Source organism: Alligator mississippiensis, chromosome 2 (genome assembly GCF_030867095.1).
Source record: "Alligator mississippiensis isolate rAllMis1 chromosome 2, rAllMis1, whole genome shotgun sequence".
Lineage (NCBI taxonomy): Eukaryota > Metazoa > Chordata > Crocodylia > Alligatoridae > Alligator > Alligator mississippiensis.
Window position 1 is genome coordinate 148,800,517 of NC_081825.1, and position 27,558 is coordinate 148,828,074.

At 47.7% G+C, this 27,558-nt stretch overlaps 1 protein-coding gene across 3 annotated transcripts in view; it reads left to right on the forward strand.

Annotated features, from left to right (window-relative positions):
• ARHGAP24 (Rho GTPase activating protein 24) overlaps nt 1-27,558 on the forward strand; it is a 520,920-nt gene that overhangs the window by 64,040 nt on the left and 429,322 nt on the right. For all 3 annotated transcript variants that reach the window (XR_009459915.1, XM_006265457.4, XM_014600612.3), the window contains one exon: nt 20,279-20,478. Coding sequence is in view for 2 of the 3 variants with exons in the window: in XM_006265457.4 (XP_006265519.1) it covers nt 20,299-20,478 (180 nt within the window). In the remaining variant the exon portion in view is untranslated. The remainder of the gene's footprint in view (nt 1-20,278; nt 20,479-27,558) is intronic.

The following is a 27,558-nucleotide window of genomic DNA, read 5'->3' on the forward strand; positions in this document are numbered from 1 at the left end:
TTTTAGCAATCGAAGTTTGTTAGTAACAGTAGTACAGGAAGCATCCCCAAACCCCAGAGTTGAGTGTTATTTAAGACCAGAAGAGTTAGCATAATAGTCTGGTTGTGGGGAGTTTGGCATGCCTGTTCTTGTGATTTTCAGTTTCTTTCTCAATCATGGGCGATTGGTGCTGCCTTAGGCAGGGCACGTGCTCTCCCTGTGACCAGTCTTGCTGACTGGGGGGGGGGGGAGGGTCCCCCGCGACCAATCCCAGAATGGCTGATGGCTGTAGCCGCCCTTGGGAGTGGCTGCAGCAATCGGCCACTGCTTGCGGGGGGGGGGGGACCAGCACTCTCGCCTGCCCCCCCCCCCGCCCATCGCCTAAACTGCAAGCACAGACAGTCAGGGGGTGCACTGCACTCCAGAAGGGGGGTGTACACATGCACTCCGAGCACCCCCTACACGTCGCCACTGTTCTGAATTATACGTCTTTTTGGCTTTGGTTTGTCTTGAGGGTGTTACAAAACTGATAGATTTAGTCCTTTGGTCTTGGATGTTCTGGGAATGCCTGTATTCAGAGGCATACATTATTTTTCCCTTTTGTCTTATTTCCTCTCTTTTGAAGTAGAGATCAGGGCCTCATTGAATGCAGACTTTGTCTGGATACCTGATATAAGAACATTTGACTTCATTTGAAAGTACATGAAAGGCTTTTATTATTTATTTTATTTAACATCTCTGTCCTGTAATATGATCTTGTATCACACTGTGAAATGAAATTACAGTTCCCCTTTGTGGTGTTGAAAGCTTAGTGCTATATGTACAGGAGCACCTGTATCTAACTTAGGATCTGGCTGCAATGCCTGGAACACTCTTAATTGGTGATAATGCATTTCATCCGGAAAATACTTTTACTCAACAATTATTTGAATGTGTATGAGTTTCATGAGCACCTGTATTCCCAAACCCTTTAATATTCTTGTCTTTATCCATCAATAGTTTATAGTCTTGATCCCTTTGGTTTGGCTGAGTGACTCTCTGCTCAAGCTGAAAGAATGCACTGATATTGGTTTTATAATGTGGTTCCCAAACTCTGACAGATTGCCTGTCACCAATTTAAAATGATACAACCTTAAGTATCACCAGTACTTAAGGTGGTGTGTGTGTGTATGGTGTCCTGAGTGTGGGGGTGTGTAGGGTATGGGGGGCATAGGGTATGTTGGGGGGGGTGTATATATTTGTGGGTTGTGAGGGCAGGGTGTGGGGTGTGAGGGAGGATGGGGGGGAGTGTAGGGACCTTTCACACTCTACCATGGTGCAGAAGCAGGCGGGGAGCTCAGGGCATAGGTGCCCAGTGGGGTGTGGATCTGGCCAGCGGTGCACATTGCAGCAAGGGGCACATCCTCCATCAGGCAGTCTGTATTACTGGTGCTCCCCGCACTCACTGGGCACGGGAGGGAAGCCCCATGCACTGGAGCTGGCTGCCTTCCCTGACCCCTAAGGGAAGACACCTGGGGCTTCCTTCCTGTACAGCCCCAGTGGGGAAGGCAGCCGGTTTCAGCACATGCAGCTTCCCTCCTGTGCCCAGTAAGCGTGAGAGCTGCACATGCATGTGGGGAGCTCTGGCAATCTAGATGCCTTGGCAGTGGTTGCGCCCCTCAATGCAATGTGCAGGGCTGTGCCCTGCTAGGTGCCTACACTAGGCATGAGTCCCCTGATTGCCACCACCTGCTGCTACCACCGCTTGCTAGGGCTACACACCCAGGTGTGTGTGTGTGGGGGGGGGAGGGAGGAGTCCCCACACCCCTGTCCTCCCTCACACCCACAGGCTACCCAATCAAGCTCTGTGCTGCTGCCACTGCCACCCTGGGCATGGGTTCTGCACTGCTGCCAGCTCTAGCCCCACACTCCATGACAGGGCTGGAATGACAGGGTGTGGCCTTAAGCTAGGGGTTTGCAACCTTTCTATGCAACAGCCCAGCAAACTGCAGACTGGAGGTGGCCACAGCCCAGCAAACTGTGGACCACCACGCGGAGTCCCACAGCTGCAATTTCCTGCCAGAATACAGTTAGAGATACCTCCACCCCCTGGGTGAAGGGTAGGCCCAAAACTCAACCACAGCTGCCATGGGCCCTGTGGGAGGAGTCATGACCTCTCTGCCCGGCTCTGCACAGCCACAGTTTGTCGTTCCGTGGTCACTTCCGATCCAGCGGTTGGCTTAGAGGCCCCTCTTAATGTCAGGCCCTAAGCTTCAGTTTTCTTAGCTTGTACCTAAATCCAGCACTCCTCCACAGCCCTGCTCAGCTGCAGCCCTGCCCCTGCCACTTCCCTATCTGCTGCCTGGAGCCAGCAGGAGGCTGGGGAACTGGAGCAGGTCCCCGGGGGACTGCAGCAGTGGCAACAGCAGCTCTGCCCAAAAGCTGTGTGCTGGGAGTGAGGTGCAATAGGGTATGTTTGGGGGGGGGGGTGTACACATGGGTGCCTCACTCTCACCCTTGTGGGCAGAAGGTCTTGGTAGGGATGTGTACCACTGACATGCTGTTAACTGGGTTAGAGCAACCCATCTGCTGCTCCGCTATTACTGCTTTTGTTGTACGTTTGTTTGTCTTAGGGCCTTCTTACACATTAATTTTAGGTGGCTCCTGGAGCTCATAACTCCTGGATTGTTGAAACATTAACACCTGAAACTAGTTTTAAGCACACTTTAGGCAGCTTAAAGTTGCATCACTCCAGGGCAGGTATATCTCTGATCCATGTTACGCAGCTTGCATTCTATTAATGTGCGGCCACTCCCCATAGATGAGCCACCCAAGATGCAGTCCACCAGCATCCCAGGATGCAATGTCCTCTCCCCTACCCTCCTGTTCTGTATGGCTAAACTTTCCACTCCCCAAACTCTACTGGCCAGGAGGCTGTTCTAGTAGCAAGCCAATTCCCCCTCCTGTCCCTGGGGGTGGAATCTTCCCACCTCCAGGGTTGCAAACTTGTACAAACAGCCCACAAAGCGCACACTAGCTAGTCCCGTCTCAGGGCATAGATGGGTCTGGGAATAGGGTCTAAGAGGGTAGGGGGGAACAAGGCAGGGGGCTGGATCAGGAGGTCCCCATGAGCTGGGGCTTCCTTCCTGGGACAGTAACTCCCCCAAAAGTGCCTTTCCTCACCACTCCCACCTCCCAGCCACCCCAGGAACCATGACTAGGACCCATCCACATGCCACTCCCAATTTATTAAAACATGAAACCTTTTATTTCCTCTTTATTTTTATTTTTTTTAACTTTATTTTATCCTTCAGTGTTTGACTTCCCTCATTGCACCACCCTATCCCTACCTCCTATTTCCTTTCCACCTCCCATTTCATTACTCACCCCCAACCCATCTTTCACACCCACTCACCTAGAGCAGGGATAGAAGCCTGTCCTGGTTTACCAGCCCTGTAGTGGCAAATTACAGCTATGCAGGTGGGGCTCACTCAGACACAATTTTTAACCTTAAAGTGTAACTGCTCCAAAATTGAGCTAGCACTAACACAAATTAACATTTGAGCAGCTCAAAGGGCAATGTGTAACTAGGCTCCTAGGTACTGTACCTAGAAGCCTAAATTAGGTGGCCCATTATACATCCACGTGCATTTACAAATGGCATTCTAGGACCCAATGCAATTTGAAGCTTGCACATTGCGAGGGTCAATAATAATGTTATATTGCAAAACCTATCCTCAAATACCAACTATTAGAAGTCAGCTGAATGCCTTCATTTTGCATGTCTTATTGATGTGCACAGCACTATCTTTCTTCATTGGAGGTGGATTCCTATAGAAAAGGAAAGATGATTTGTACATTGGGATGCTCTGTGGGTTTGCATGTTATGAATGGTCTGTTCAATACAAGTTTTTATAGGGAGTTACTGTATATTTAACTTCATTCAGTTGCAAGCTGGCTGCTAGAAGATGTATTATTAACATTTGTTTTCCTCCCGCTTTCATCATGGTATTTTGAGCACACACTTTCAGGCTGTCATCTCTGATTATACTATGCACCCAGGCCATTTTTCTTCATTTTCTAACTCTGTGTGCATGTTCCTACCTTTCCCCTTCAGTTGGGGCACAACCCAGAAAGGAGACTGGAAAAATAAACTTTAAAATATTGTACAACCCACTTCTTCAGCCAGACTAAAGTTTTTTATTATTATTATTTTGTTTCATGAGCTGCTTGATTCATAATTTAAAATTTTCAAAAATAAAGTTGAAATATTGCCAGGTCTGTGCAGAACAAAATAAGAGGTCTATAACAAATAGCTGCTGAGACTATACTTCCTATACAGGTACTCCTCACTTAATGACCTACCTGTTTAACGACCGCGCGGACTTATGACCAGCTCTCCGAGCAGTCGTTACTCCGAGCAGGTAGGTCGTTAAGTGAGGAGTACAGTACACCTGTATTGTGGAAATGGCACGCCGCAGGTTCAGCACGGCGGGGCAGACAGCTTCCGCGCTCGTGGCCCGGGCGGGGCGGGCTTTCCTTGCCGGGGCCGCGGCAGCCCGCAGACCCCAGCCTACCAGTGTGTGGAGCAGGGGGTGGGTGGAGCTGTATGTGGGAAATGGGGTGGGGGGGGAGGAAGCAGAAGCAGTCCCTTGCAGGCTGAAACTGACCGCCTACAAGGGAAAAGCCATGTTTTTTTCCTTTAAAGGAGAATCTATTTTTTAAGTTTATTCATGACCCTTTCATATTCTTGTGACCCACTTTTGGGACACGACCCATGGGTTGGGAAACACTGCTCTAGATAGCCTGCCTCTTGCACTGAATGGTAGCTAGTTGTACCAGCTGTGCTCCTTCAATGAGAGGAGCCCCTGTTCGTGCGCCGCAGGTTCAGCACGACGGGGCGGACAGCTCCCGCACTCGCGGCCCGGGCGGGGCGGGGCGCACGGAGCGGGCTTTCCTCGCCGGGGCTCCTCACTTATCGACCAATTCGCTTAACGACCTAGTCGTGGGAACGGAACGGAACGGAACGGAACTCGGTTGTTAAGTGAGGAGTACCTGTAATTCCTTTTATATGGTGATCTAGCAAACATAAAGAAGCTTGGCTGAGACTAGCAGTTTACTACAGTCTGTGCCTCCTTTTCTTGAAAAATCTCCTTTCGGGACCAGTGTTTTATAGCTGAAGAACAGCTCCAATATGAATTTTGCCTAACCTAAACACTGGAAATGCTTAGTTAATCTATTTGGGGATGCATAGAAAAAAATCCTCTCTTAGAGTTGGTTATGGGAAAGAGACACTTAATCTGAGTGAGTAAATGAAAAGGAGTAACTAGTGCAACTCAGTATCATCAACAGATGCATGCACAGCAAAACCTCCCCTTTCCTGAGAGTGCTAGCCTGGGGCTGGTGTCTGGCAGCACTCCTGCCCTTTGAGTGGCAAGCGGGGAAAAAGTCTGGGATGGTGCAGACAGGGTGGGGGTTTACACTCCTCACTAATCATAGTGTCCTGCCAAGGCCTTGCCATGCCCCCACCTCCTCAGCTCAGCACTGTTGAAGGGAAGGGAGGGCTGCTCTAGTATTTCCTGTCTTCTAGCCTGAGCCATTGCAGGCATATGCCAGCATTTCCTCAGTCCAGAGGGAATGTCCATGCAGTTGCAAATTGGTTCAACCTAGGCAGGTTAGACTAACCTGCAAAGATGGAATCAATTCAGGCTCAGGCTGTTTGAATATCTGTTCCTAGCCCACTTCTGTAGGTCCAACCTGTGGAAGAGATACTTGTTTGGCATATTAGTCCTTACAGTACTACCATATATCTTCCAGATATTGGTACTTCTACTGGGTATAGTATTTGTTGTAATATTGTAATGAGATAAATTTGACATGGTTATCTTCTTCCTGCCACCCAACAGCCACAGGCCTCACTTTTTTTTTTTTTCCAGAACTGGTTTGCTCTTTCATTTAAAAGGCTTGTTTTCTATCTAAAGCTAAAAGTTGTTTTAGCTTTGTATGGGATACTTCTCCCCTCATTCATTCAAGGGCCAGTCTGTCTTTTCATTCCTCAGGGACAGTTTCAGTTTAGTTTTAGGGAGCCACAAGTTTGAGTTCCTTTTCTCCTGTAGTCAAACTAAAGCTTCCCTTTCTGCCTCTAGGATTTTATTTTTATTCATTATAATTTGTAACACATAGATTCTTTGGCTAATTGTACCCAAAATGTGGAAAGACTGTCTAATCCTGAACTGCTGTACAAAAGATGAAGGGAACACTCTTGGTCTCTTTTTTCCAAGAGCACATATAGTGCAGCTGTATTCTCAGTGGTGTATTATCTGAGAACTGGTAGCATCTGTTGGCAGATACTCTTTGAAAAGGAAGACTTACCCTGAAAATTTTCATATTTGCATCAGTCATCTTCTGAGATCATGCCTGGATGGAACATTTTAACTGTTACTCCTGTAGCCAAAGTCTGAAAGCATTAAAAGCGGTGATGCATCATGTGCACAGGTCAAAATGTCCTTAAAAATCTTCATGTTGTGTCTGACAAAAAGAAGATTCAGGGGCTTTGACAGCATCTTCAGACCTCCATGGTTAGTGTAGCCTAGTAGTGAGAGTTGAAAGCTGGGGATCCAGAGCATCTAGTTTCCATGCCTGATGCTTTATCTCTGACAATCTGGCAAATCAGTTAACAGCTCTGTGTTTTCAATTTGCCAGGTGTTCCAGATGTTCTAAGCTTCCTCCATAGTCCCACTGTCCATCTTATGTGATACTCAAATGTTTCCTCAAGTTCTTGGGCCCTGCACCTAACGGGGTTAATTATTGCTTCCTGTGGCCCCCCGATAGTATCCCCCGAACCTTCTGCAAACTCAGTGGCAGCTTTGGGCCTAGCCCACAGTTTAATCTAATAATGAGGACAGCAGGGTGAAGGACAGGAATGAGGAGAGGGGTGACCTCCGGTGAGCAAATAACATTCAAAAAGTAAACCAAAAAGCAGTGCTAACTCAGCTTTTCCACCTGAAGATAAAGAAAACCTACCTTTGTGCTGTGACAGTTTGTAATCAGCATTGACCAAGGGAGTATATGCAATGTGCTATGCACATTGTACCCTGAGAAAGTTAGCCGTAGAGTAATTTACACAGCCAAGTATACCAAGCCTTCAAGGCACCTGGTGGCACAGTCCTTCCTGATTCAATGCAGGTCAGCATAGCTGGCAATTGACTGGGAGAGCTGAATACCTCAGTGGCTATGTTCTTCCCAGTCCTCAGAACTTTCTTTGTATCTGAGTGCATGCATTAGCTGGAAATCCCTAACTGTTCCTTCCTCCCTGCTACACACGCATGCACAGGTCTCCCAGACCATGGTTATCATATATTTATTTAAGAAAGCAAGACCCAGTAGTAAAGACGGCAATTACCCAAGACATGCATCATCCAGCCTGACAACTGCTGACTTTCTTAGCCATAGGGCAGCTATCATTCTCCTTAGTGGACATAACAGGTGCTAATAAATATAAGGGCCTTTTAGAAATAGACTATCAAGTTGCTCAGTTACATTCCTTTCAGGATGAACTGAGCCCACTAACAGACTGGTTATAGTACCATAGAATTATGCCTGTTGGTTGTACAATGGGAGGGGAACTTTTGGAAAGAAAAAAGGCCATGCACTATGAACAGACACCCACCCTGGCAATCTTCAAAAAGCATCTTGATGCCCACCTTGCTGGGGTCATCTGTCCCTAGCAGTCTTTCCTGCCCATGTGCAGGGGGGCTGGACCCAATGATCTGTAATGTCCCTTCTAGCCCTCAACATCTATGAAACTCAGTTCCACAGAAGCTGCCTGAATACTACAATACAAGGGGCAGGAGAGGTGAGAGAACTTGATGCTTATGTGTATCCTCCTGCTCCACTATCAAAGGGATGCATTTATACTACTATGGATACAGAAAGTCACGTTATAGTAGAAACCATGGTTTCTTGGACATACCTGCAGCTTCTAGGCTACCAGTGTGGGTTGGGTGTGGGGCTTTAAGATAGTGGTATAACAATTTTTGGGGGAAGAGAATGAGTTTGGTAAACAGATGTTTTATATTGGGGCTGACCATCTTCTAGGCAGCTAGGGGGATGCATAACTCACAGGCTGCACCAGCAGGGTACATGGGCCCCTGGGAAGCATACTGTATGAACCCACCCTCCCACTGTGCCATGAGCCCTTACCTCCCCCACACAGCACCACACCCTTATATGGGTGCCTCCCCCTCTCCACATACCTTGTGAGGTTACCTGCCTTCCATACTGCACTGCATAGCTCCAAATCACTCTGAGCAGCCCTTGCTGTGATGTACCATATGAGCCTGCCTCTGGGCTCTCTAGTCTCTAGGACAGGGTCAGGCAATTATTTTGGCAGAGGGCTGCTTAACGAGTTTTGGCAAGCTGTTGAGGGCCATATGGGTAGCCCCACCCCTTGATAGGTGCTCCACACCCTGGTTGCCATCTTGTGACTGGAATTCATGCCCCCTAACCCCTGACCTTTGCCACCAGAAGTCCCTCCCCTTGCCTCCGGAAATACTCCTTTCAGCAAGGGGTTTTGCCATCTCAGAACCAGAAAAAAATACCAAATTATATTCTAAAAAGTGAACATTTAAAACATTCATTAATTTGATTTCAAAAAAATGTTTGTCCAGGTTTACATGTGTTTGTATACTGTACATAGAGGTGATTGTATATAACATCTTAAAATGAAGTTTTACTCATGTATATTGTGAGGGGGATGGGTATAGATTTGTGTGGGTATGTGGGGTGTGGGTGTGGGGTAAGAGCATGTGGCTGTGCGTGTGGATATATGGGGTGTGGGTGGGTAGGGGTTTGTGGGGGGAAGGCTGACTGGAGTGAGAGGGTGTGGATGTGGGGATCTGTGTATATGGCAGTGTGGGGGGGTGGGTGCATGTGTATGTGGGACTCAAGCTACAAACACACACATGCACACCCCCATCTGTGCAGGCCACATGCTCTCCGGTCTGGCAATGCAGCTGGGAGCCAGGTGCTGCTGAAGCAGTGTGAAGGCAGGGAAATGGCTGGGGGTGGGGTGGGGCTGGGCATCTGCATCTTGCTGCTGGCTCCCCCTGGGTCCTACTGTCCCTGGTTTCTGTCATCTTTGACAGGCAGCCAGGAGCTAATTATTATTTTTTCTAAACTTTTTAGGGGCCCCACAGGCTGGAAAGAATGGCCTGGCAGGCTGGATCTAGCCTGTGGGCCATATTTTGCCCACCCATGCTCTAGAGTAATGCATAGGAGTCGGGTATCCAGCCCCTAGTGTTCTTTTGCAGTTCTGAGCCATGTTCTGCAGTTGGCTGATTTTTGCACTCCTGCATGACTTCCTGGAAGTGAACTGTAGGGCTGTAAAAGTTTGGCTAGTTGATGTACGTATATGGGATGGTTCTGGCACAGACTGAATATAGGACATGTACTATTATATGTGAACAAAGCCTTTCATGGCTTTGATACTCTATTTGATCCTGTCTCTGGAACTAATCCTAATGCCTACTGAAATCTACAGGAGTCTTTTTGTTGACTTGAATAGATTTGGATCAGGACCTAGAAGGAAAATTGAAAGTTAAAATTTCTACATGTAGCCTCATTTAAGAAAAATATGGGTCTTGGAGTAAAACTTCTTTAAGAAAAATACCTTCAGACATTTTATAGAGCAAAAAACAGGAGGGCAGGGTGTGGTTTGGGACACTGCTGCTGATTTTGTGACCAGCCATGCTTTACTGCCAATGGCAGAAGTGATTTGTCATGAGGCAGAAAAGTCCTGACTAAAAGTTTTATATTTTCCCTTGGGCCTCTCAGTTTCTGCACAGCTGCTAATCTGTTAGCACAAGCCAAGAGCCAGGTCTCGCTAGCTCATGGAGGTTGATGAAAAGTGCTGATAAATAAATAGAATGTAATGTGTATGGCAATAATTTTTTGTCCTGTTGAAAAGCCACTGGCTAAATGTGCTGCAGATACTGAGTAAGAGTAATACAGAAGTTTTATGATGACTGACTGTCTCTGTAATGACAGAGTGAACTGAGAGAGTCGGTAGGAAGGTTGAGGGGGTAAGAGAGAGAGAAAGCAAGTGTGCATTTGATTTGCCAGAAATGACTGATAGCAACAGCAAAACTTAAGTGTTTTTATCAAAACTCTCCCAGCTCCAAACTTTTTGTTCCCTCTCTCCACTAGGCCTGTGCAAAGCAACTCCCCCACCCCCTACTTACCAGCTCCGAGTCTGGCTCCAGCTCCCTGCTGCAGCAGGCAGGGACTGCCCAAATCATTGAAGCTCTCTGAATCTTTTACGAATCAATTCAGAGACCTTCGAATCAATTAGGACCTTTTTATTGGCCCCCAGATTTGCTTTGGATTCGGAGATTCGGCCACCAAATCTTTTCTGAATCGAATCGGCACCTGAAGCTTTGCACAGCCCTGTCCTCCCCGATGATTAATTTAATGTAGTTGGTGATGCATGCTAATTTCTGCCTGCTCTGAGCCACACTGGTGACTTGGAATAGCCTCAACACTGGTGTGACTATATTTTGCATTATTCAGGAGATGGTGAAGGGGAATCCTCAAATGTCACATCTCCAGATAGGATAATAACCTGTAGCAGATTATACATTCTGGGGTTGTTTGGGTAGCACAGTAATATCCTTGCTGGATTAAATAAAACATAAGAATCTAATTGGCCAAGGAGAGAGATTGGTACAACGACATACCTTAGACTTTATATTGCTAGCTCTATAGTCCCCTTGGCTAGGGACAGACATTACACATAAACCAGTTAAAGTGATCAGAAACTGGTTTAAACCTGTAACAGAACACACATTCAGTGCACATAAGCCAGTCTGAAAATGGCTGAAACCAGTTTGAGATAAACCTGATTTGCATGTAGTATCAGACTTAATTGATTTGGGTCAAACTGGTTTATGCAATATCTGTCTCAGACCCCTTTCTGGTTTAACTTTAAACCAGAGTTCCCCAGCATCCCAGAGACGTTACAGCCCTGGACTGTGTTGTCTCCCTGACTTCCTCTTTCCCTCCTTCCCCCACCCTGAAACCACTCCCTGCTCAAGCAAGGATTCCCCCCTCCCGTCTCCCACAGCATAGACCGGAGCCAGCATGTGGTACGCTAGCTAATGCTGAGAGGTGTCTGTAAGGTAGACGGGACAAAGGCAGACAGGACAGTGTCCACTTAGGGCTTTTTGGAATTAATAGGTCAACTGGTTAATGTCCCTCTGTTCCTTCCTTGGAAAAAGTTGTTTAAGAAGAGCTTGAACTAATGAGAGAGGTTTTTATTTTCTTGATGGGGTGCTAAATGCTCTGTTATCAACTCCTCGCTGGCTCCCTTGCTGTTCAGGAGCAGCAAGGTGGGGGGAGAGGGAACCCCTCCCTAACTGGAGTGTCCTGCCAGTGCCTGGGCATGCCCTCCCTCAGATCAGTATGGAGGAAGGGAAGGGAGGGCTCCTCTAGTACCCAACACAGCTTCTAGCCTGAGCCGCTGCAGGCATGTGCCTGCATTTCTTCAGTCCAGAGGGAGTGTCTGCACAGTTGCAAACTGGTTCAGCCTAGCCAGATTAGACTAACCTGCAAAATTAATTCAGGCTCAGGTTTTTTGAATGTCTGTTCCTAGTCCTTAAGAAAATAAGGGAAGCAAGATTTACAGTACGGTAATGGTGAACTTGAAGAGGGGGAGTGTAACGGGGCTTTCTCGGGGCTGGTGGGTCATTGGCCCACCCACCTGTTTCTGGGCCAGCCATCTGCCTCTTCACCTGCTACTCCTTGATGATACATAATTATGGTGTTAATTGGGTGGGGGGCTGCCCATTCTTGCCCCAATGCCAGGGGGGCACGATCTGCAGCTCTGTTCCTCCTCTACAATGCAGCCCAAGCCTCGCAGATGGCATCCAGGTTAATATTACTCCCAGCCTGAGACTGGAGCAAACTGAGTCCAAAGTTGGGCTCTGTAACCGCCGGGCCTCATACATCTTACCTCGGGCTTCCTTGCTCTGAGGGTTAACCGGTACCAGGCTTGCCGTCGCAGGTGGCCTTCGGGGAGGTCTTTCCACGCGCTGCAGTCCGCCCTTTCTCGCCTGCCATGACTTCTATCTTTCAGTGGGTGGGGCTTCGTGTAGTGCGGTTACCCTCATCCGGTACCTGCGTCGTAGATGTCTTCTGCGAGGCTCCTCCTCCCCTGCACCTCGCCCTTACCCAGCCTGGTGAATCTTGGGTATTCCTCTGGGTGCTTGAATAATCCCTCAGACAGGCCAATAACGAGCTCACCCCTCACTCTACCTCCCTGCTGATGCGCATTCAGCCCCTTCTAACCCAGGGTAACACAAAAGAAAAACCGTTCAAACTCAACTAAGGCTCAATGGGCCTAATGAGAGGCATAACCCCGCCCCTATTAGGCTTCCTAGCGGAGCCAGTAGCCTCGCTGCCCCTCCGCTTAACAACAAGGTCACACACTTGTGGCTTGGTTCAGTAACTCTCTCTTTCTGTGCCAGATACCTGCCACTCGTTGCCCGGTATCTCCCTTTGTAACCCTCTCTCCAGGTCTTCCCTGGACCGCAGCCCTCTCTCTGGGTCTTCCCCGGACTGCAGCCCTCTCTCCGGGTCTTCCATGGTCCGCTGACCTCTCTGCGCCACCGAGTCTCTTACCCCTCTCTCCCCCGGCTCACCTGCCACTATTGTGCTGTGCTCGGCCATTGGTTCATCCCCGGACTCCTTTAATTCTCTGTAATGAACGCTGGCAGTCGGCTCCGGCGTTCCGTGCCTCCAGCTGACTCCACCGGCCAGGCTCCCTCCCGGCAGCCACGTGCACGCCCCGCTCCTCTCCGCCGCCGGCCCTTTTATCTCCGCCGGCCGGCGACTAGAAGTAACATCACCCGCCAACCACAGGTGACTTAAGGCATCGTCCAAGCCACGCGCAAGCTTTTCCTACCATCCCTGCTCTTCTTCGCATCCTGTGGTGAGTAAATTATTTTTCTTATTTTTTTTTCTCTCCGTTCTGCCCCCTGCCTCTGGGGCTCCCTCCATGGGCTCCGGAGTCTCCCAGGTCTTTCTCCGCCTATGACAGGCTCCATGCACACGCAGTCATACCACCTCCTCTCACGAGGCCTCTTCCACTCCACACCTCTCTCACCAGGGCCTCTGGCATACTGCCCATTACCGGGCCACACTCCACTGCCCTGCTTCTCCTTGAGTGACCCCCTGGGGCATCAGGCTTTGCTACTTGCATACTGGCCTTGCCATGCAGTCCCTTTGGTTCCTGTGAGTTCCCCTACTCTGTATGGTCCAGCCTTGTGCTGAACCCTGGGCTAATTCCGCCCCATGCGCCTCACTAGGCACGCGCGCACGTGCGCGTGCACACACACACACGGCTCCCAGCCCTCTGGTGGCCCCCTCACTGGGGCTCCACATCTCCGCACCCCTTCTGGTGCTACAGGGCTTCCCTCCCTGGTTGGGCTCAGGTGGCCATAGCCGTGTCTGGGTCTTCCACCCTCCTTGGGCTCAGGTGGCCAATGTTTATGCCTTGCCTGCCAGCAGCAAGCAACACTGTTTATATAGGCAGCCAGAGATCTAAAATGGCTGCTGCAATCAAGTGGCTGCTGGCTGCTTGTCTCAGCCCTTAAACTGGCAGGCACCAACAGTATCCTGCCACAGGGAGCCATGATAGAGATTAAATAATTTGAGATGGAAGGTGATGGAGTATATTTTTATATTGTTCATTTTGGTTACAAAGCTCTTTGTGAATGTTACATTTGTTTACTAGTCAAATGAAGCCACTTAGAAAGGAACCATAGCATCTGTGGACATTGGAGCTAGAAGCAGACTGGCCAAGTTCACCAGTGGCACCAAATTTTGGGGCAAAGCATCCACACCAGAAGACAGGAGGGTGATCCAGGCTGACCTGGACAGGCTTAGCAAATGGGCGGACGAGAACCTGATGGTGTTTAACACTGAAAAATACAAGGTTCTCCACCTTGGGAGGAAAAACCTGCAGCATCCTTATAGGCTCAGCAGTGCTACACTGGCTAGTACTATGGAAGAAAGAGACTTGGGGGTCATCATTGACCACAAGATGAACATGAGCCTTCAATACGATGCTGCGGCTAGTAAAGTGAGCAAAGCGCTGGCTTGCATCCATAGATGCTTCTCAAGCAAATCCTGGGACGTCATTCTCTCATGGGTTTCAGGAATACACTTACTCATTGGCTGAAAATGTATGGCTTTTCTGCCTTACGTACCTCAAGGGCAGGGCGTTCTTGGATATCCTGATATAATCCTACACTTTGTCATGTGTTAGCTGCATAGAGTTTGCACCTTTGCCTTTTCTGTGTCCATGCCAACACTGATATTCTTGCAATTTATTTTTATGATCTTGGTGTTGAAACAGCTGTAAAAACAACTAGTGAAAGCAAGCCAACTGGAGGAATCTCTGATTCAGAGTCCAGATTATACTTTACTTTACTTTCTGAATCTTAAAAAAAAAGATGTAAAACAACTAGGAAACTTAACTTTACTCCTACATACAGCCCACATCAGAAATACATCAGTTGACTGGCATCACTGCTACTCTCATGCATGAAAGTGGTTTGAAGATTGAAAAAAAAGAAAAAGAAAAAAAGAATCCATGCGTATTTTACCTGCAATGATGCTCTTTTCTGCTCTTGGATAATACTTGTGTCTGTGCACCTCACTTATTTTAGTATTATGAGAACAATTTAATGACTGAAGGTTAGCTGGCAAAAATGAACAGCTCAGTAAACATTCTTTTTGGGAAACTCAAGTATAAATACTGCATGCATTTTTTTTTTTTTTGTCAGCAATCTAATGGGTCCCAAGGGGTGGGGGTGGGAAGAGAGCAAATAAAAAATAGTCTGTGATCCAAAAGGTAAATTGTTCTTAATTCTCATGTGTTGATTCGTGTTTTCAGTGACTAATGTAATGAGCCCGGGTCCCCTGGGCACTGCTATAATAAAAATAATTATTACATTAAACTCTGTCTTCCTCCTGGGCTAACCCTAAGGGTAGGGATGGACATTCAAAAAGCCTGAGCCTGAATAATTCAATCTCTGTAGGTTAGTCTAAACTGTGCAAATTGAACCGATTTAACAATTGGACCTTTGAATCAGGAAATGCAGCCACATTCCTGCAGTGGTTCAAGTCAGAAGATGGCAGGTGCACGCCTGCCTACCACTGCAAAAGGGGAGGGGAGACAAGTCCTCCAAAAGGTTCTCATCCCTCCCTATTGGAGCGGAGGGGGCACAGCCAGGCACCAGAGCCCTCTGGAGGCTTGGGGTTTAAATCTACATGGATGCCAGCTGGGGTGAGGGGTGGGGAAAAAGACCTTTCTCTGAAGCATGCATGTATTTGAACACAGCAATTTGCCACCTCAAGCACACAACAAAGAACAACCAAAAACCTTTGCCTAAGCTAAGGTACAGCTCAGTAAAACACAGTGAGAGCAAACACAACTTAGTCTAACTTAAAATGTAATGAACCAAAAAAATGAGACAGCCTTGCATAAATCTTACATAATCCTGAAGGCAGAGTATCTCCTTAAAGCCAGGTATTCAGAAGGCCTTCATTTAGAGATCCCCACCTTTTACAGATTCTGCTTCATAATGTAAATGTAGCTCTCTGCATTCTTTGGTTAAGCTGTATGTGATCCTGAAGCTGTCTGGGACCCCCTCCTGTTCCCTTAGCTCCAGCTCCAGCACATACATGTGGTGATTGTGCCAGGTCTTTGCCAACACTTACCTCTGCCTCGTCCTGCAAGGCTTGGTGTCAGCACACTGAGCTGGGGAAGGTGGGATTAAGGTCCATCCCAGACCCCAGGTCAGGGTTTGCTTGAGGGGAACAGTTCCTGTCAAGCTGGTGCCTGCTTGAGACCCATGCCCTGCTTGAGCAGAGAAGGTGGGAACAGCACACTGAGCTGGGGAAAGGGGGATTAAAACTCCTCCCAGACCCCAGCAGGGGTTTGCTGGGGGTGGGGGCAGACCCTCTCAGGCTATTGCCCTGCCCTGCCCTAATCCCCCATCCCCTCTACTCCAGGAGGAAATGTCTGTCAGGGGTTACTCCCCCCCCCCATTCCCCAGCAGACCATCTGCAGTCCCCAGCCAGGCTTCCCACCCCCACCCCCTTTGCAGCCTGAGCAAGGGCTGGCTGATGAGCAGAGGGCAGGGCCATCCCTGCTCTCTGGAGCAGACAGCACAGCCCAACCCAGACCAGGACTAAAGGGATGCAGGGATGCTGGGGGACTCTGATTTAACTTAAGCCAGGGAAAGGTCTGGGACAGAAGTTGCATAAACCAGTTTTACCCAAATTAATTAAGTCTGATACTACATTCAACCAGGTTTATCTTAAACCAGTTTTGGTCACTTTGCAACTAGCTTATGTGCACTGAACTTTTGTTCTGTTACAGGCTTAAACCAGTTTTTGATCACTTAAACTGGTTTATATGTAACTTCTGTCCCTAACCTAAAGGAGGGACCATAAGGTTAACATAGCACTATGGCTGAAGTTAGAAGTTACAATTTTCTGCAATTGGGATAACAATTGAGTAACTGAAAGCTCAGGTTTACAAATCAGTTTCTCAGTTTGTTAGTTTTCAGTAGCACACCCACAATAAAAATATTTTCCTTTTGAATGTGAGTGGATTTATTTCCTCAGGATTTAAGTTGGCAAACTGTTTATTTACAAACACTATAGCCCAATTTAAACCACAGCTGGATCCAAGTGAGTCCAGCTAAGGCTGAAAAAAATATAAGCAAATGAACAAGCCACGTTTCCTGTACCTGCAGAATAATTGCTGTTTCTCTTCATTCTGGTAATTGTACCTTAGCTTCTTACCTGCTCTTGTTATTTCACCAGACTTGGAAGCAAATTCTTATAACTTACAACAATGCTAGAAGATGATAAACTAAGTTTTAAACATCTTTTAGAAAGCTTGGGCATCCCTGTAGTTCCTATTATAATAGAAATTGTAATAGAACCTTTAGCTGAAAACTGTAAATTTGGAGTTAAGTGCATACCAGGAATTGAGAGCCTGGTTGACTACTGCCTTGTATTTTACACAGTACTTTCTATCAGTAGAAAGCAAACTAAAAGTTCCAGCACATTCCCAGTGGCTTATTCATTACATTTGTTTGGTGCTGGTATAAACAAAGGCATTAGGAGCAGGAAAGCAGTGAATCTGACTTAGTGTCTCCGGAAGTGAGGAGGTCGCCAGGAACAACTCAAGATCAGGGTACGTGTGGGCCAGATCCAGCACACAGCACTGTGTCGTTTGGCCTGGGGGGGCTCCCCACGTGCCTGGAAATTTGGTATTGGGGGAGCAGTGCCACCACTCCCCTGCTGCCAGATTTCTACATTTGTGCAGAGCCCTGGGCCCTGCATGTTGGATTGGGTTGCCTGATCCTAGCATGAAGGGCCAGGCAGATTTGATGCTGAACACCAGGGGCCAAGCCCAGAGCGGCTGGCACCAGGTGCCTGAAGTCCAATCCTAGCACATGAGGACAGAAGATGATGCTGAGACTGTGGAATCCAATTTTGGCGTGCAAGGGCAGGAGGGGGTGGTGACAGACCTGCTGGGGCCTAGTCCCAGCACATGGGCCAGGGAGGGGGTGGTGCCAGGCCTCAGCCTGATCTTGGTGCACAGGGCTTCATCTGGGCAGAACACTAACTCCAAGCCACTCACCTGCCCAGTGGGGCAAAAAAGGTGGGAACCATTGCTCAAGATCAAAACATAGATCTTTGCATACTAGCTTTCAGAGTTGCAACTCCGGTTATTGCACCACCATATCCTGGAAATTGTGTTTAGTTCTAGATTAGGTATTTCATTTTTGGTCTATGCATTTCTCATCTAAACTGATGGTTATAGCATGCTGGACACTTACTTCAGTTGTGTAAGCCTTCTCCCAGGCCCTCTGCAGCACACTGAGCTCAGTTGGAGCTGCCCTGGGCTGGCAGGCTGACCCCAAGGGTGCTGCGACCTGGCTCAACATGCTGCAGTCCAGGCACATGTGTAAAATGTGAACTTGGGAGCTTCCCAGAAGCAACAAACTGTGGAGCAATAAGCTTGCAGTTCATTTCTGGGTGTTAATGGCATATGTAGACATGCCCAATATGTCCTACTTCATTTCTAACACCAACTTTTTAACAACAATACATAAGTTTGCTTGTGAAGCAGACTTCCCTAAATGCTTACATCTGTATCAAGTGCTGATGAGGCAAGGAAGCTATTTGCAAGGAGAGATCTGGAAAACAGACCACACTCACTGTCTGACATTGTTTAATGGAAATCAAGTTTGTTATTCATGCTGTCTAAAACTTATTCCCTTGTGGGTTTTGATCACATGTTATTCTGTTTCGGTACACCTGGTTCTACATCTGTGAGTTTCACTTTATGACATGTATTTGCTTGAACTCAGAGCACTGAAGGTTGAAATTCTAAACCAAACCTCATGCAGTTTGTTCAACTCTGGACATAGAATCCGGCTTAGTGAAGATTCATTTGACCTTAAAGACTTACCACATGGTTACGTATTGCATATGCAGACTCAATCTGGGAAATTCACGTCCATTCAGCGATGGCAGAAAGTATAGCTCTGAATTGCAACAAAGTTTTTTTTCTGGCCTACAAAATGACCTTCACATTAAACTTACCTAGCTTAATTTCTATAACCCAGCTCAAACCATGAGAAACTCTATTGATTTATGATTTCACCACCAAATTTGCACCTCCCTGTGGGGCTGCAGCAGACAACTTGGGCCAAGGCTATTTTGGGAGGTGAAAAGCATCCTGGGATGCTGGGGGGGACTGTGAGTTAACTTGAATGTGGAGGGGATCTGGGACAAAAATTCAATAAACCAATTTAACCTAAATCAGTTAAGTCTGATGTTACACCCATCCAGGTTTATTGTAAACCAGCTTCAGCCATTTTGAAAGCAGTTTATGTGCTATGAAGTTCTGTTGCATTACAGATTTGAACTGGTTTGTGGGTAATTTCTGTCATGAATGACTGGTGACTCCTGAGACTGTGGGGCACCATTTATAGTTGGTGGCAAGTGGGGACCGCCTGCAGATCCTGGCAGGAGTGTCGGGGGTGGTGAGTGGGGACTGCCCACAGATGCCGGTGGCGGTGGGGGGATGGGCAGGAGGCAAGCGGGGACTGTCCACAGATACCAGCAGCAGTGTTGGTGGGGGAAGAGGCGAGTAGTGAGTGGGGACTGCCTGCAGACACCAGCAACAGCATTGGCGTGGGGTCGGGGGGCGAGCAACTGCCTGCAGAAGCTGGCAACAGTGGCGGCTAATCTTGGAGGGGCATGTGCCCCCACCCTACACATTGCCTATGATTTCTGTCCCTAGCCAAAAGGATTCGTTTTGTTATGCGATTAAAGTACTATATTCATTTGAACTTAAGAGGGAACTACATTTTTTTTTCTCTCTTAATTTTAGTTTTTTAAAAAAGAACATAAAAAGATACATTTATAAGAATGCAATCCCTCTGGTGCAAACATGAGCTACCAGTTTTATTTTTAAACCCCCCCCCCCAAAAAAAAAACAAAACAAAACACAAAAACCAAGCAAATCCTTAAGTCATGTTCCTGGTTGCGCGGTCGCATCTTTTGTTGTGTTTCATGCATACATTTTTTAATTGTAATGTATTATTTTATTGACAATTTATTTAGGTTTTTTTAACTTGAATTTAAGATGCAGGCTGTTTTTTAGGGCAAAAATTTGTTTTTTAATAACATGCCTAAAATCCAAAGGAATTAGGTGCATAATGACTTCCATTTTCTGTGCAGGGAATCTTTAAAAGCCTGTCTCCTTGCTAGAGGCTGGGCTGTGTTGGAATGGAAGATCAGAGGCTCTGACAAATTGAAACCTTATCTGTCATTGAGATGTAATGCTGGTTCTTTTACTGTTGCTTCTCTTTAATCTAAAATACATCACCTAGGTTGAAAGGACATGTTTTATTTTTCATGCATAGAAGCACACCATATCTTGCCTAAAGAGTTGTATTATTTTTCTCCCTGATTGTCTGCCCTTTTTTGTGAAAAGTTAATTCAGCATTACTTTGGAAACTGGATTATATTCTTTCAGTTGACTGGCATGGGCCTAAGACTAAGTAGGCAGACAGGAAATAACCTTGTAAGGTACCTTTGTTGTCAGGCTTTATTTGTTTTCCAGCTACAATGAAAACTGGCAGGCTGTTACTTTAAAAAAAAAAAAAATGAAAAAACCCACATACACACAATCACAACTTTAATTTCCTCTTTGTTTTCTACACAGGAGAGTCTATTGGTCTCATTATGGACGAGCACAATGGCCCTGCAGAGAATTCCCTGCCAAGCCAAGGATGGCACCATGCCATTAAGTGCGGGTGGCTGAGGAAGCAAGGAGGTTTTGTTAAAACTTGGCGCACACGCTGGTTTGTTCTCAAGAGGGACCAGCTTTATTATTTCAAAGATGAAGATGAAACTAAGCCCTTGGTAAGTAAAAGGAAGGAAGATGGGAGGTGCAAAAGAATGCACAGAGTAGTGTCAGAATTTCATTCAAGAAACAGACTCCCACTGTGATTTCCCCCTAACCCCCAGTCTGTAGTATCAATTACTTGTTTATTTTGTGTTTACTGCAGACATGGTAATTCAGGCGCTTGTCTTATTTAAACGAATATACAGCTCCCCTCAGCATGATGCTTGGATCCTTAAGGCAGGAATCTTTAAAGCAGGGGTGTCTAACCTTTTTGAATGTGGGGCCAGATCATAAACTTCTTATCACCGAGTGGGCTGGTAAGCCATATTCAAAGACCTCACAGGAAGCGGTATCACATCAGGAAGTGGTCACATGACCTTTGACACCAATGAAGTTGCAAGAAGTGACAATGAAATGGGTCTGGAAATGTGGTTTAAAATCCAAAACAAAAACAATATAAAAGCAACAATGAAATAATACCAAACACTTGATTAAATAAATGCTTAGGTTACAGCAGCAAGCTATTTTGGCATATCTCCCTTGTTGGCCTGGAAGCTTTGCAGGGAAAGGAGCCAGGCCTTGGGTGCTTCTTGGTGCCCTGGCCACATTTTGCCCAAACCTGTCCTCCCAGACACTCACTGCTTGGAAAGAAACAGGCTGGAATCAGGGGCTCAGCAGGCCATACCCAACCCCCCTCTGGCTGCCTTGGCCTGAGTTCCTCAGATTTTTGCATCCTATTATTATTTTTAAAGGTGGAGGCAGCAAAGACCTCTTGCCCGTACCACACAAGGTGTCTGAGACAGAAGGGTGCCCTTCTGCTGCCCTGGTGGCTGTGGACACTGCCTTGGAGGGGGAGGTGAAAGGTCAGGGATGCCCCTGGCTTCCCTGCATTGTTCTCTAGCCTCCTCCAGCTGAGGCCTCTCTAGTGCAACCTTGTATTACTTTTTATTTTTTTACTTTTTGGGTCCCTATGCCTCCTTGGCCATGCCTGTACAGGCTGGGAGAGATGGCCTCCACCAGGGGTGCAGCTGCAAGGCAGCTGAGTTGGTGCAGGGCGGCCCACAGCCCTGTGTGGGCTAAGCTGTCTGCTCGGGGGGCAGCTGGAGGGATTTAGTTTTTCTCTTCCTGGATACAAGCCTGCCTCAGGTAGCCCTTGACCAGTGGCAGCTGGCAGGCTCCGGGGCTAGGTGCTGTTAGCTGGAGCCCAGCTGCCTGGGCCTTTCAGTGGCACTCAGTGCTTTTGGCCTCATGGCTGCAAGGAGCAGTCAGGACTGGGAGCAGCCGGCGGGGCAGGGCAGGAACGCTGCAGTCCCAGGGCCCGCGGCCCCACCCACAGCAGCTATCTCCTGCCCCAGGCTGAAGTGAGGCCGCTGGAGGAAGCAGCGGGGTCCTACCCAGGCTGTGCAGCGCCGGGCTCTTCCCCCCCCCGCCAGCTCTTCTTCGGCAACAGCAGCAGGTGCCGCAGCCGCTGCCCCATATACCAACGCCGGCACAGGGTGGCCCTTCCGCAGCCAGGAGCCAGGTAACGCTGCTCTGCCCCCTGTGTAGAGTGCGTCTGGGCCGGGCTCCTCCTGCCTCCCACTCAGCCCGGCTCCAGCAACCGCGCAGCCCCGGCCTGGCCCTGAGGCGCCCCCAACTCCGCGCGGGGCCTTACCTGGTGCCTCTGTCCACCACGCATGCGGGCAGGGCGCGGGCCATGCTGCAGCTCCTCCAGCTGTGCGCCATGGGCAAGGGGTGGAGCCAGAGGAGAAGTTGCAGGTGCTGTCTCCAGCTCGTCCAGTCAGGCGCGGCTGGGGTAGCCCCGTGCCACGCAGCCCTCAGGGTAGCGGCGGCGGGACCCAGTTCACGTGATGAGCCCGGCCCGGCAAGGGTAAGCAGTTCTCCTCCCCTCGCTGCCACCTGAGGATCGCGGGCTGACCCTTCCTGCCTCACCTTGCCTCACGGCTGCCCCGCCGCCACCATGGAGCAAGCGCCAGGAATCTTCGCCTGTCCCGAGCGAGGGACTTTAGGCCAGAGAAAATGGCTTGGCGGGCTGCATGTTGGACAAGCCTGCTTTAAAGGAACACATTTAAAGGGCACTGACTGAATATCTTTTTTTTGCTATTTCTTAGTTGGTCTAATAAAAGGTGTCATCTCTGAACCAAGAGTTCTGAGTTTTGCATTTCTTTTTCTCTCAGACTAACACGGCGACCAAATAGATCTCAGTAGCAAATTCCTGCATTGCAGGGTTCAGTCAGAGGCACTCATGTGCGATAAGGGAGATAAGTAGACTACTATACAGTATACCCTTAAAGTGGTGCTACCTACTTTTTCTGATACTTAAAGTAGTACACTCATGGTATTCCCCAAACTTTCATCCTCTGAAGTTCAGAATCATAGGATGTCAATTTGCATATATAGGCATCCATAATGTATAAGCTACTGTCTGAAATATGGTTCTGTATTTATAATTTACAATTTCTTTAATGATAATTTATTTTCCTATTTACTTATCTCTTTTATGGGTCTGTTTATGGCCATAAATCTCTAGCATGCCATAAAAAGAGTAAATAACTGTCTTACTCAAGCAACCCTGAGCATCTGTGATATTAAGTTATCCACTTGTAAGCCTTTTCTGATGACTTTTCTGAGGGTCTGAGCAATCTATAGCTCCCTTTGACTTCAGAAAAAGTTCTGTGTGCTTGTCACACACCTGTGGATTATGTCTTACATTTCTAAACTTCCCTCATAAACATTTGCTCATATTTTTCAGACAGACATTATCTACTGCTTGGTATTATTAGTAAGTATACATTTGGGTTGATTTTCATACTGTTTTTTTTCAGAGATTTAAAGATGAGTAGGGACCGTAGTATAGGACAGTCACAGCCATATAATGCTACCAATACTTTCTGTGTAATGGGATAGCTGGTAGTGACTTAGCCCAGGGGTTTTGAAAGGGTAAAAGATGATTGGAAGACTTGAGATTCCCTTTCCTCACCAATCAGACCCCAGAGACTCACCCTCCATGTCCCCTGATTGGCCCCTTGGGTCACCTGGAGTGGGATAAAAGGGGCAGCACAGCTGACTCAGGGTAGACCAGCGAGGGACCGGAGTTTCAAAGAGCTGGGCCAGTGGGGCAGGAGCAGTTGCCCCAGAAGCACCTGAAGGAGTGGGATCTATAGGCAGCACTGGGGCCCTCAGCAGCGTGGTGTGCGGCTGGCAGGAAAGGCTACCCAGCTCCAGCAAGGATCTGAGCAGCAACCTGAGAGGTTCCCAGCTCTGCTTTCAGCTCCTCCAATAAGAGGCCAGGTAGCTTGACATGAGGCCGGGGCTACTGGACAGTCAAGATGCCTAGCAGCATTGCACAATACTAGTACTGGTAGCTGTGTGGTAGACTTTCTGCCTACCATGTGTGAAATGTGAGTTTAAGCCCCAGCTGCGATGTCTTAAGGTGAGCGAACTACTAGGGAGAAATTCTTGTTGCAGTGGAAAGGGGCCATTGTGTTTTCCCTGTTTCTCCCCCTCCAGGTACCTAGGCCCTACATTCCTTGTCATTTGACATTTTGTATTTTGTGCCTTATTTTATATTTCACCAAACAGTATTGTTTGTTCTGCTGTTTGTGTTTTATATTTTGGTTACCCTGTCTTTGTCAACTGGATGAATATTTCTATGATTGTAAGTGTCTAACCTTTGTTGAATCCTGCCCCCTCGGGGCATTGTAGTGTCCCCTATACTCCCTGGTTTATACTAGTTAAGTTTCCAGTACAGTTCTCTCATTAAAAGGTATATGGTTAAGTCCCCATTGGTGGTCTCCCTCTGCTCTATAGGGGGAGGAGAGTCCCTTACACCTCCCACAGCCCTTGTGCACTTGTTTTGATCCCTTCAGTTGGAGAGGGGATACCTCTTGGAGTACCGCCCGGGTTACACCTGTATCGAACCCCAAACTTGCATTAGCCCAAAAGCATAGTTTTTGGAAAAACACATCCATTTTTTATTTAATTGTTCTAGAAGAGGTTTCCTGTTCTATAAGTCTCTGAAAAATTAAAGTTTGAATTAAGGGCCACAGCAATTTTCTTCTTCCTTTCAATTTCCCTTATATTGCACTTTGAAAATGCGTTGTTGTATTCAACGTTTTTATTTAATGATCAGTAAATTAGTTATTTCATAGTCATAAAATATTATTTTAAAAATCCTGTTTACAACTGCTCTGCAGTTGTAGAACTACAAAGCTAAGTCTCTTATCTTTGCACATTTCCAGAAAGCAAGCAAGAATCTATGTATTTCACTGCAATCCAATGGTCATTTTCTCTAGTTACTTACCCTTGTGTTGTAGTATTCTTTGCTTTGTCATGACTACATGCATTTCACTTTTGGAATAAAAATGTAAAACCAACTCTCAGGCCAATAGAATCTCCTAGTTTCTTTCTATTTGACCTATTTTGAGGAGCACTGAGCTCCTCTTTTGGATCTGTGAACATACAGAATTTAAGAATTTTGAGGCTGAAAAAATTATTCCCAAGAGCCGTGCTAAATTAATTACTCCTGTGCTAAGTTATATTTGTTACTTTGTCTTGAATAACCCCAGGCTCCATTGCCACTGACTTTGCCAGTAAACCTTTTGTACTTTCAGCAGATGGCTGTGTTTATCAGGAAGCATTACAGTATAACTCCCTTTGCTTCAGGAAGAAATGAAAAAATTAAGGAGAGTCAGAATAACCACCATGATGATAAGAATTTGTTCAGGCCCAGAATTAGAAAACTCATACCAGACTCTTGATTACAATGCTAGATGGCTGGCTAAAGCCATGTAGCAGCAGCCAGGATACCCCAGCTAGTGCTAAATTAATTAATTTGGGTAGTGTACATAGCACATGTGCATTAGCATGAGAGTCAGTGGGCTACTTTGGAAATGCGGCTGTACTGCTTCCAGGACCTGAGCATTAAGGTATCTCTCTACATGGCGCTAGATGGGTTCAGTCCACATTTACCCTTTCACAGATGTTCACCACTATTAGCACCCAACACTTAATCTGAGACTTGAAAGACTCCAGTTTACCTCTGTGTTGCACCCTAGATACCCTGCATGACTTTGAGCAAATCGCTTAGTATAGCTGTGCATTTATTTAATGAGAATGAGAGTTATGTTCATGGGCAGATCCAAGATGTTGTGAAGCATGGTAAAGGAACAGGGACCAGCAGTGCAGGAGTTGTTGCATAGCCACTTCCAGCTCCTGCCTACCCCAGGTGGGCAGACTGTTCTTAAGTTCCCAAGTCAGGTCAGGATCCTGTCTGTGTAAGACTCCTGTGCTGCAGCCTGGGTCAGCTCTGTACAACTCGGATACCAAGAGCTGCAGGGCAGGAAACTAAGTGCAGCTGATTCAGTCACAATAATCAAGGCCAGTTGACCCCCCAGCACCTTCCCTTTGGTCCTGGAGCTGCTTTTAAGGAACTCCTCTGGCACCTGAGCCTTGCTGCACAACACATGGGTCTTCAGTCTCTAAGCAGTTCTGGTCCTAGCAACATCTCTTGCTCCCCTGGTTCCTGCCTCTGCTTTTGGCTTGCAGTCTGGGTGTGGGTTTTCCTGGCTCCTGACTCTGATTTGTCTTGCTCTTTGACTTCATCTTGTGGATTATCCTTCAGATTTAGTAACTAGGTTTCTTATTTCTGGTTTCTGCCCCTGGCTTCGCATTTGGCTCCTGACTTGTGGCTTCTGACCCCTACCCCTGCAATCTCTAGCTCCATGCTGATTCTACCCACAAGGCAAGCTGGTCTGGTGGACCATGACAGTCTGCATCCCTTTCACCCCTGTGGCTCTCAGCATCCTTTCTTTTCCATTCTGTCCTCAGTAGCACATTCCTTCCCTTAACATTCATCCCCTCCCCCACATGCTGCTGCCCCTCTTCCTGCTGTCCCTGGCTAAAGGTGGGAGAGGGTTGTTCAAAGCTCCTCCTCCCCTGCTTGTAGCCAAGTAGTGGTGACAGCAGGCAGGTCCTCCTTAATCTTTCTGGTCCTTCCAGGTATTTCTTGCCAGCCTGGGAGCAAGCATGGGGTGGGTGAACCTGCCTACTGCTGCCACCACAGGTGTCCCCTGCTGAATCCAGCTGGGGAGGTTATGGAGCCCTTCCTCCTCACCACCCCCACAATCTTCCCACACCACAACTCTTCATTCCACTGGGGGCTCCAGGACTGCTGCACCTAGGGAGGAAAAATGTCCAGCATACCTACTGCCTAGGAAATGACCTGCTGGGTGGCACGGAAGCAGAAAGGGATCTTGGAGTCCTAGTGGACTCCAAGATGAACGTGAGTCGGCAGTGTGATGAAGCCATCAGAAAAGCTAATGGCACTTTATCGTGCATCAGCAGATGCATGACGAATAGATCCAAAGAGGTGATACTTCCCCTCTATCTGGCGCTGGTCAGACCACAGTTGGAGTACTGCGTGCAATTTTGGGCACTGCACTTCAAGAGGGTTGCGGATAACCTGGAGAGGGTCCAGAGAAGGGCCACTCATATGGTTAAGGGCTTGCAGGTCAAGCCCTATGAGGAGAGACTGGGGCACCTGGACCTTTTCAGCCTCCGCAAGAGAAGGTTGAGAGGCAACCTTGTGGCTGCCTATAAGTTCATCACAGGGGCACAGAAGGGAATTGGTGAGGTTTTATTCACCAAGGCGCCCCCAGGGGTTACAAGAAATAATGGCCACAAGCTAGCAGAGAGCAGATTTAGACTGGACATTAGGAAGAACTTCACAGTTCGAGTGGCCAAGGTCTGGAACAGGCTCCCAAGGGAGGTGGTGCTCTCCCCTACCCTGGGGGTCTTCAAGAGGAGGTTGGATATGCATCTAGCTGGGGTCAGCTAGACCCAGCACTCTTTCCTGCCTATGCAGGGGGTCGGACGCGATGATCTATTGAGGTCCCTTCCGACCCTAACATCTATGAATCTATGACTGCTTCAGTTGAGCTCAGCGGGGGACAGTAGTGTCAGTGGCAGCAATTGAGTTCACCTACCCTGTGCTTGCTCTGCCAGGGCATCCCATGTTGCAATAATATGATTCATTGTACCCTCCCATGTAAATTGGTTCCCCGATGAATGAGAGTGATTGGGAATGATTGAAATAC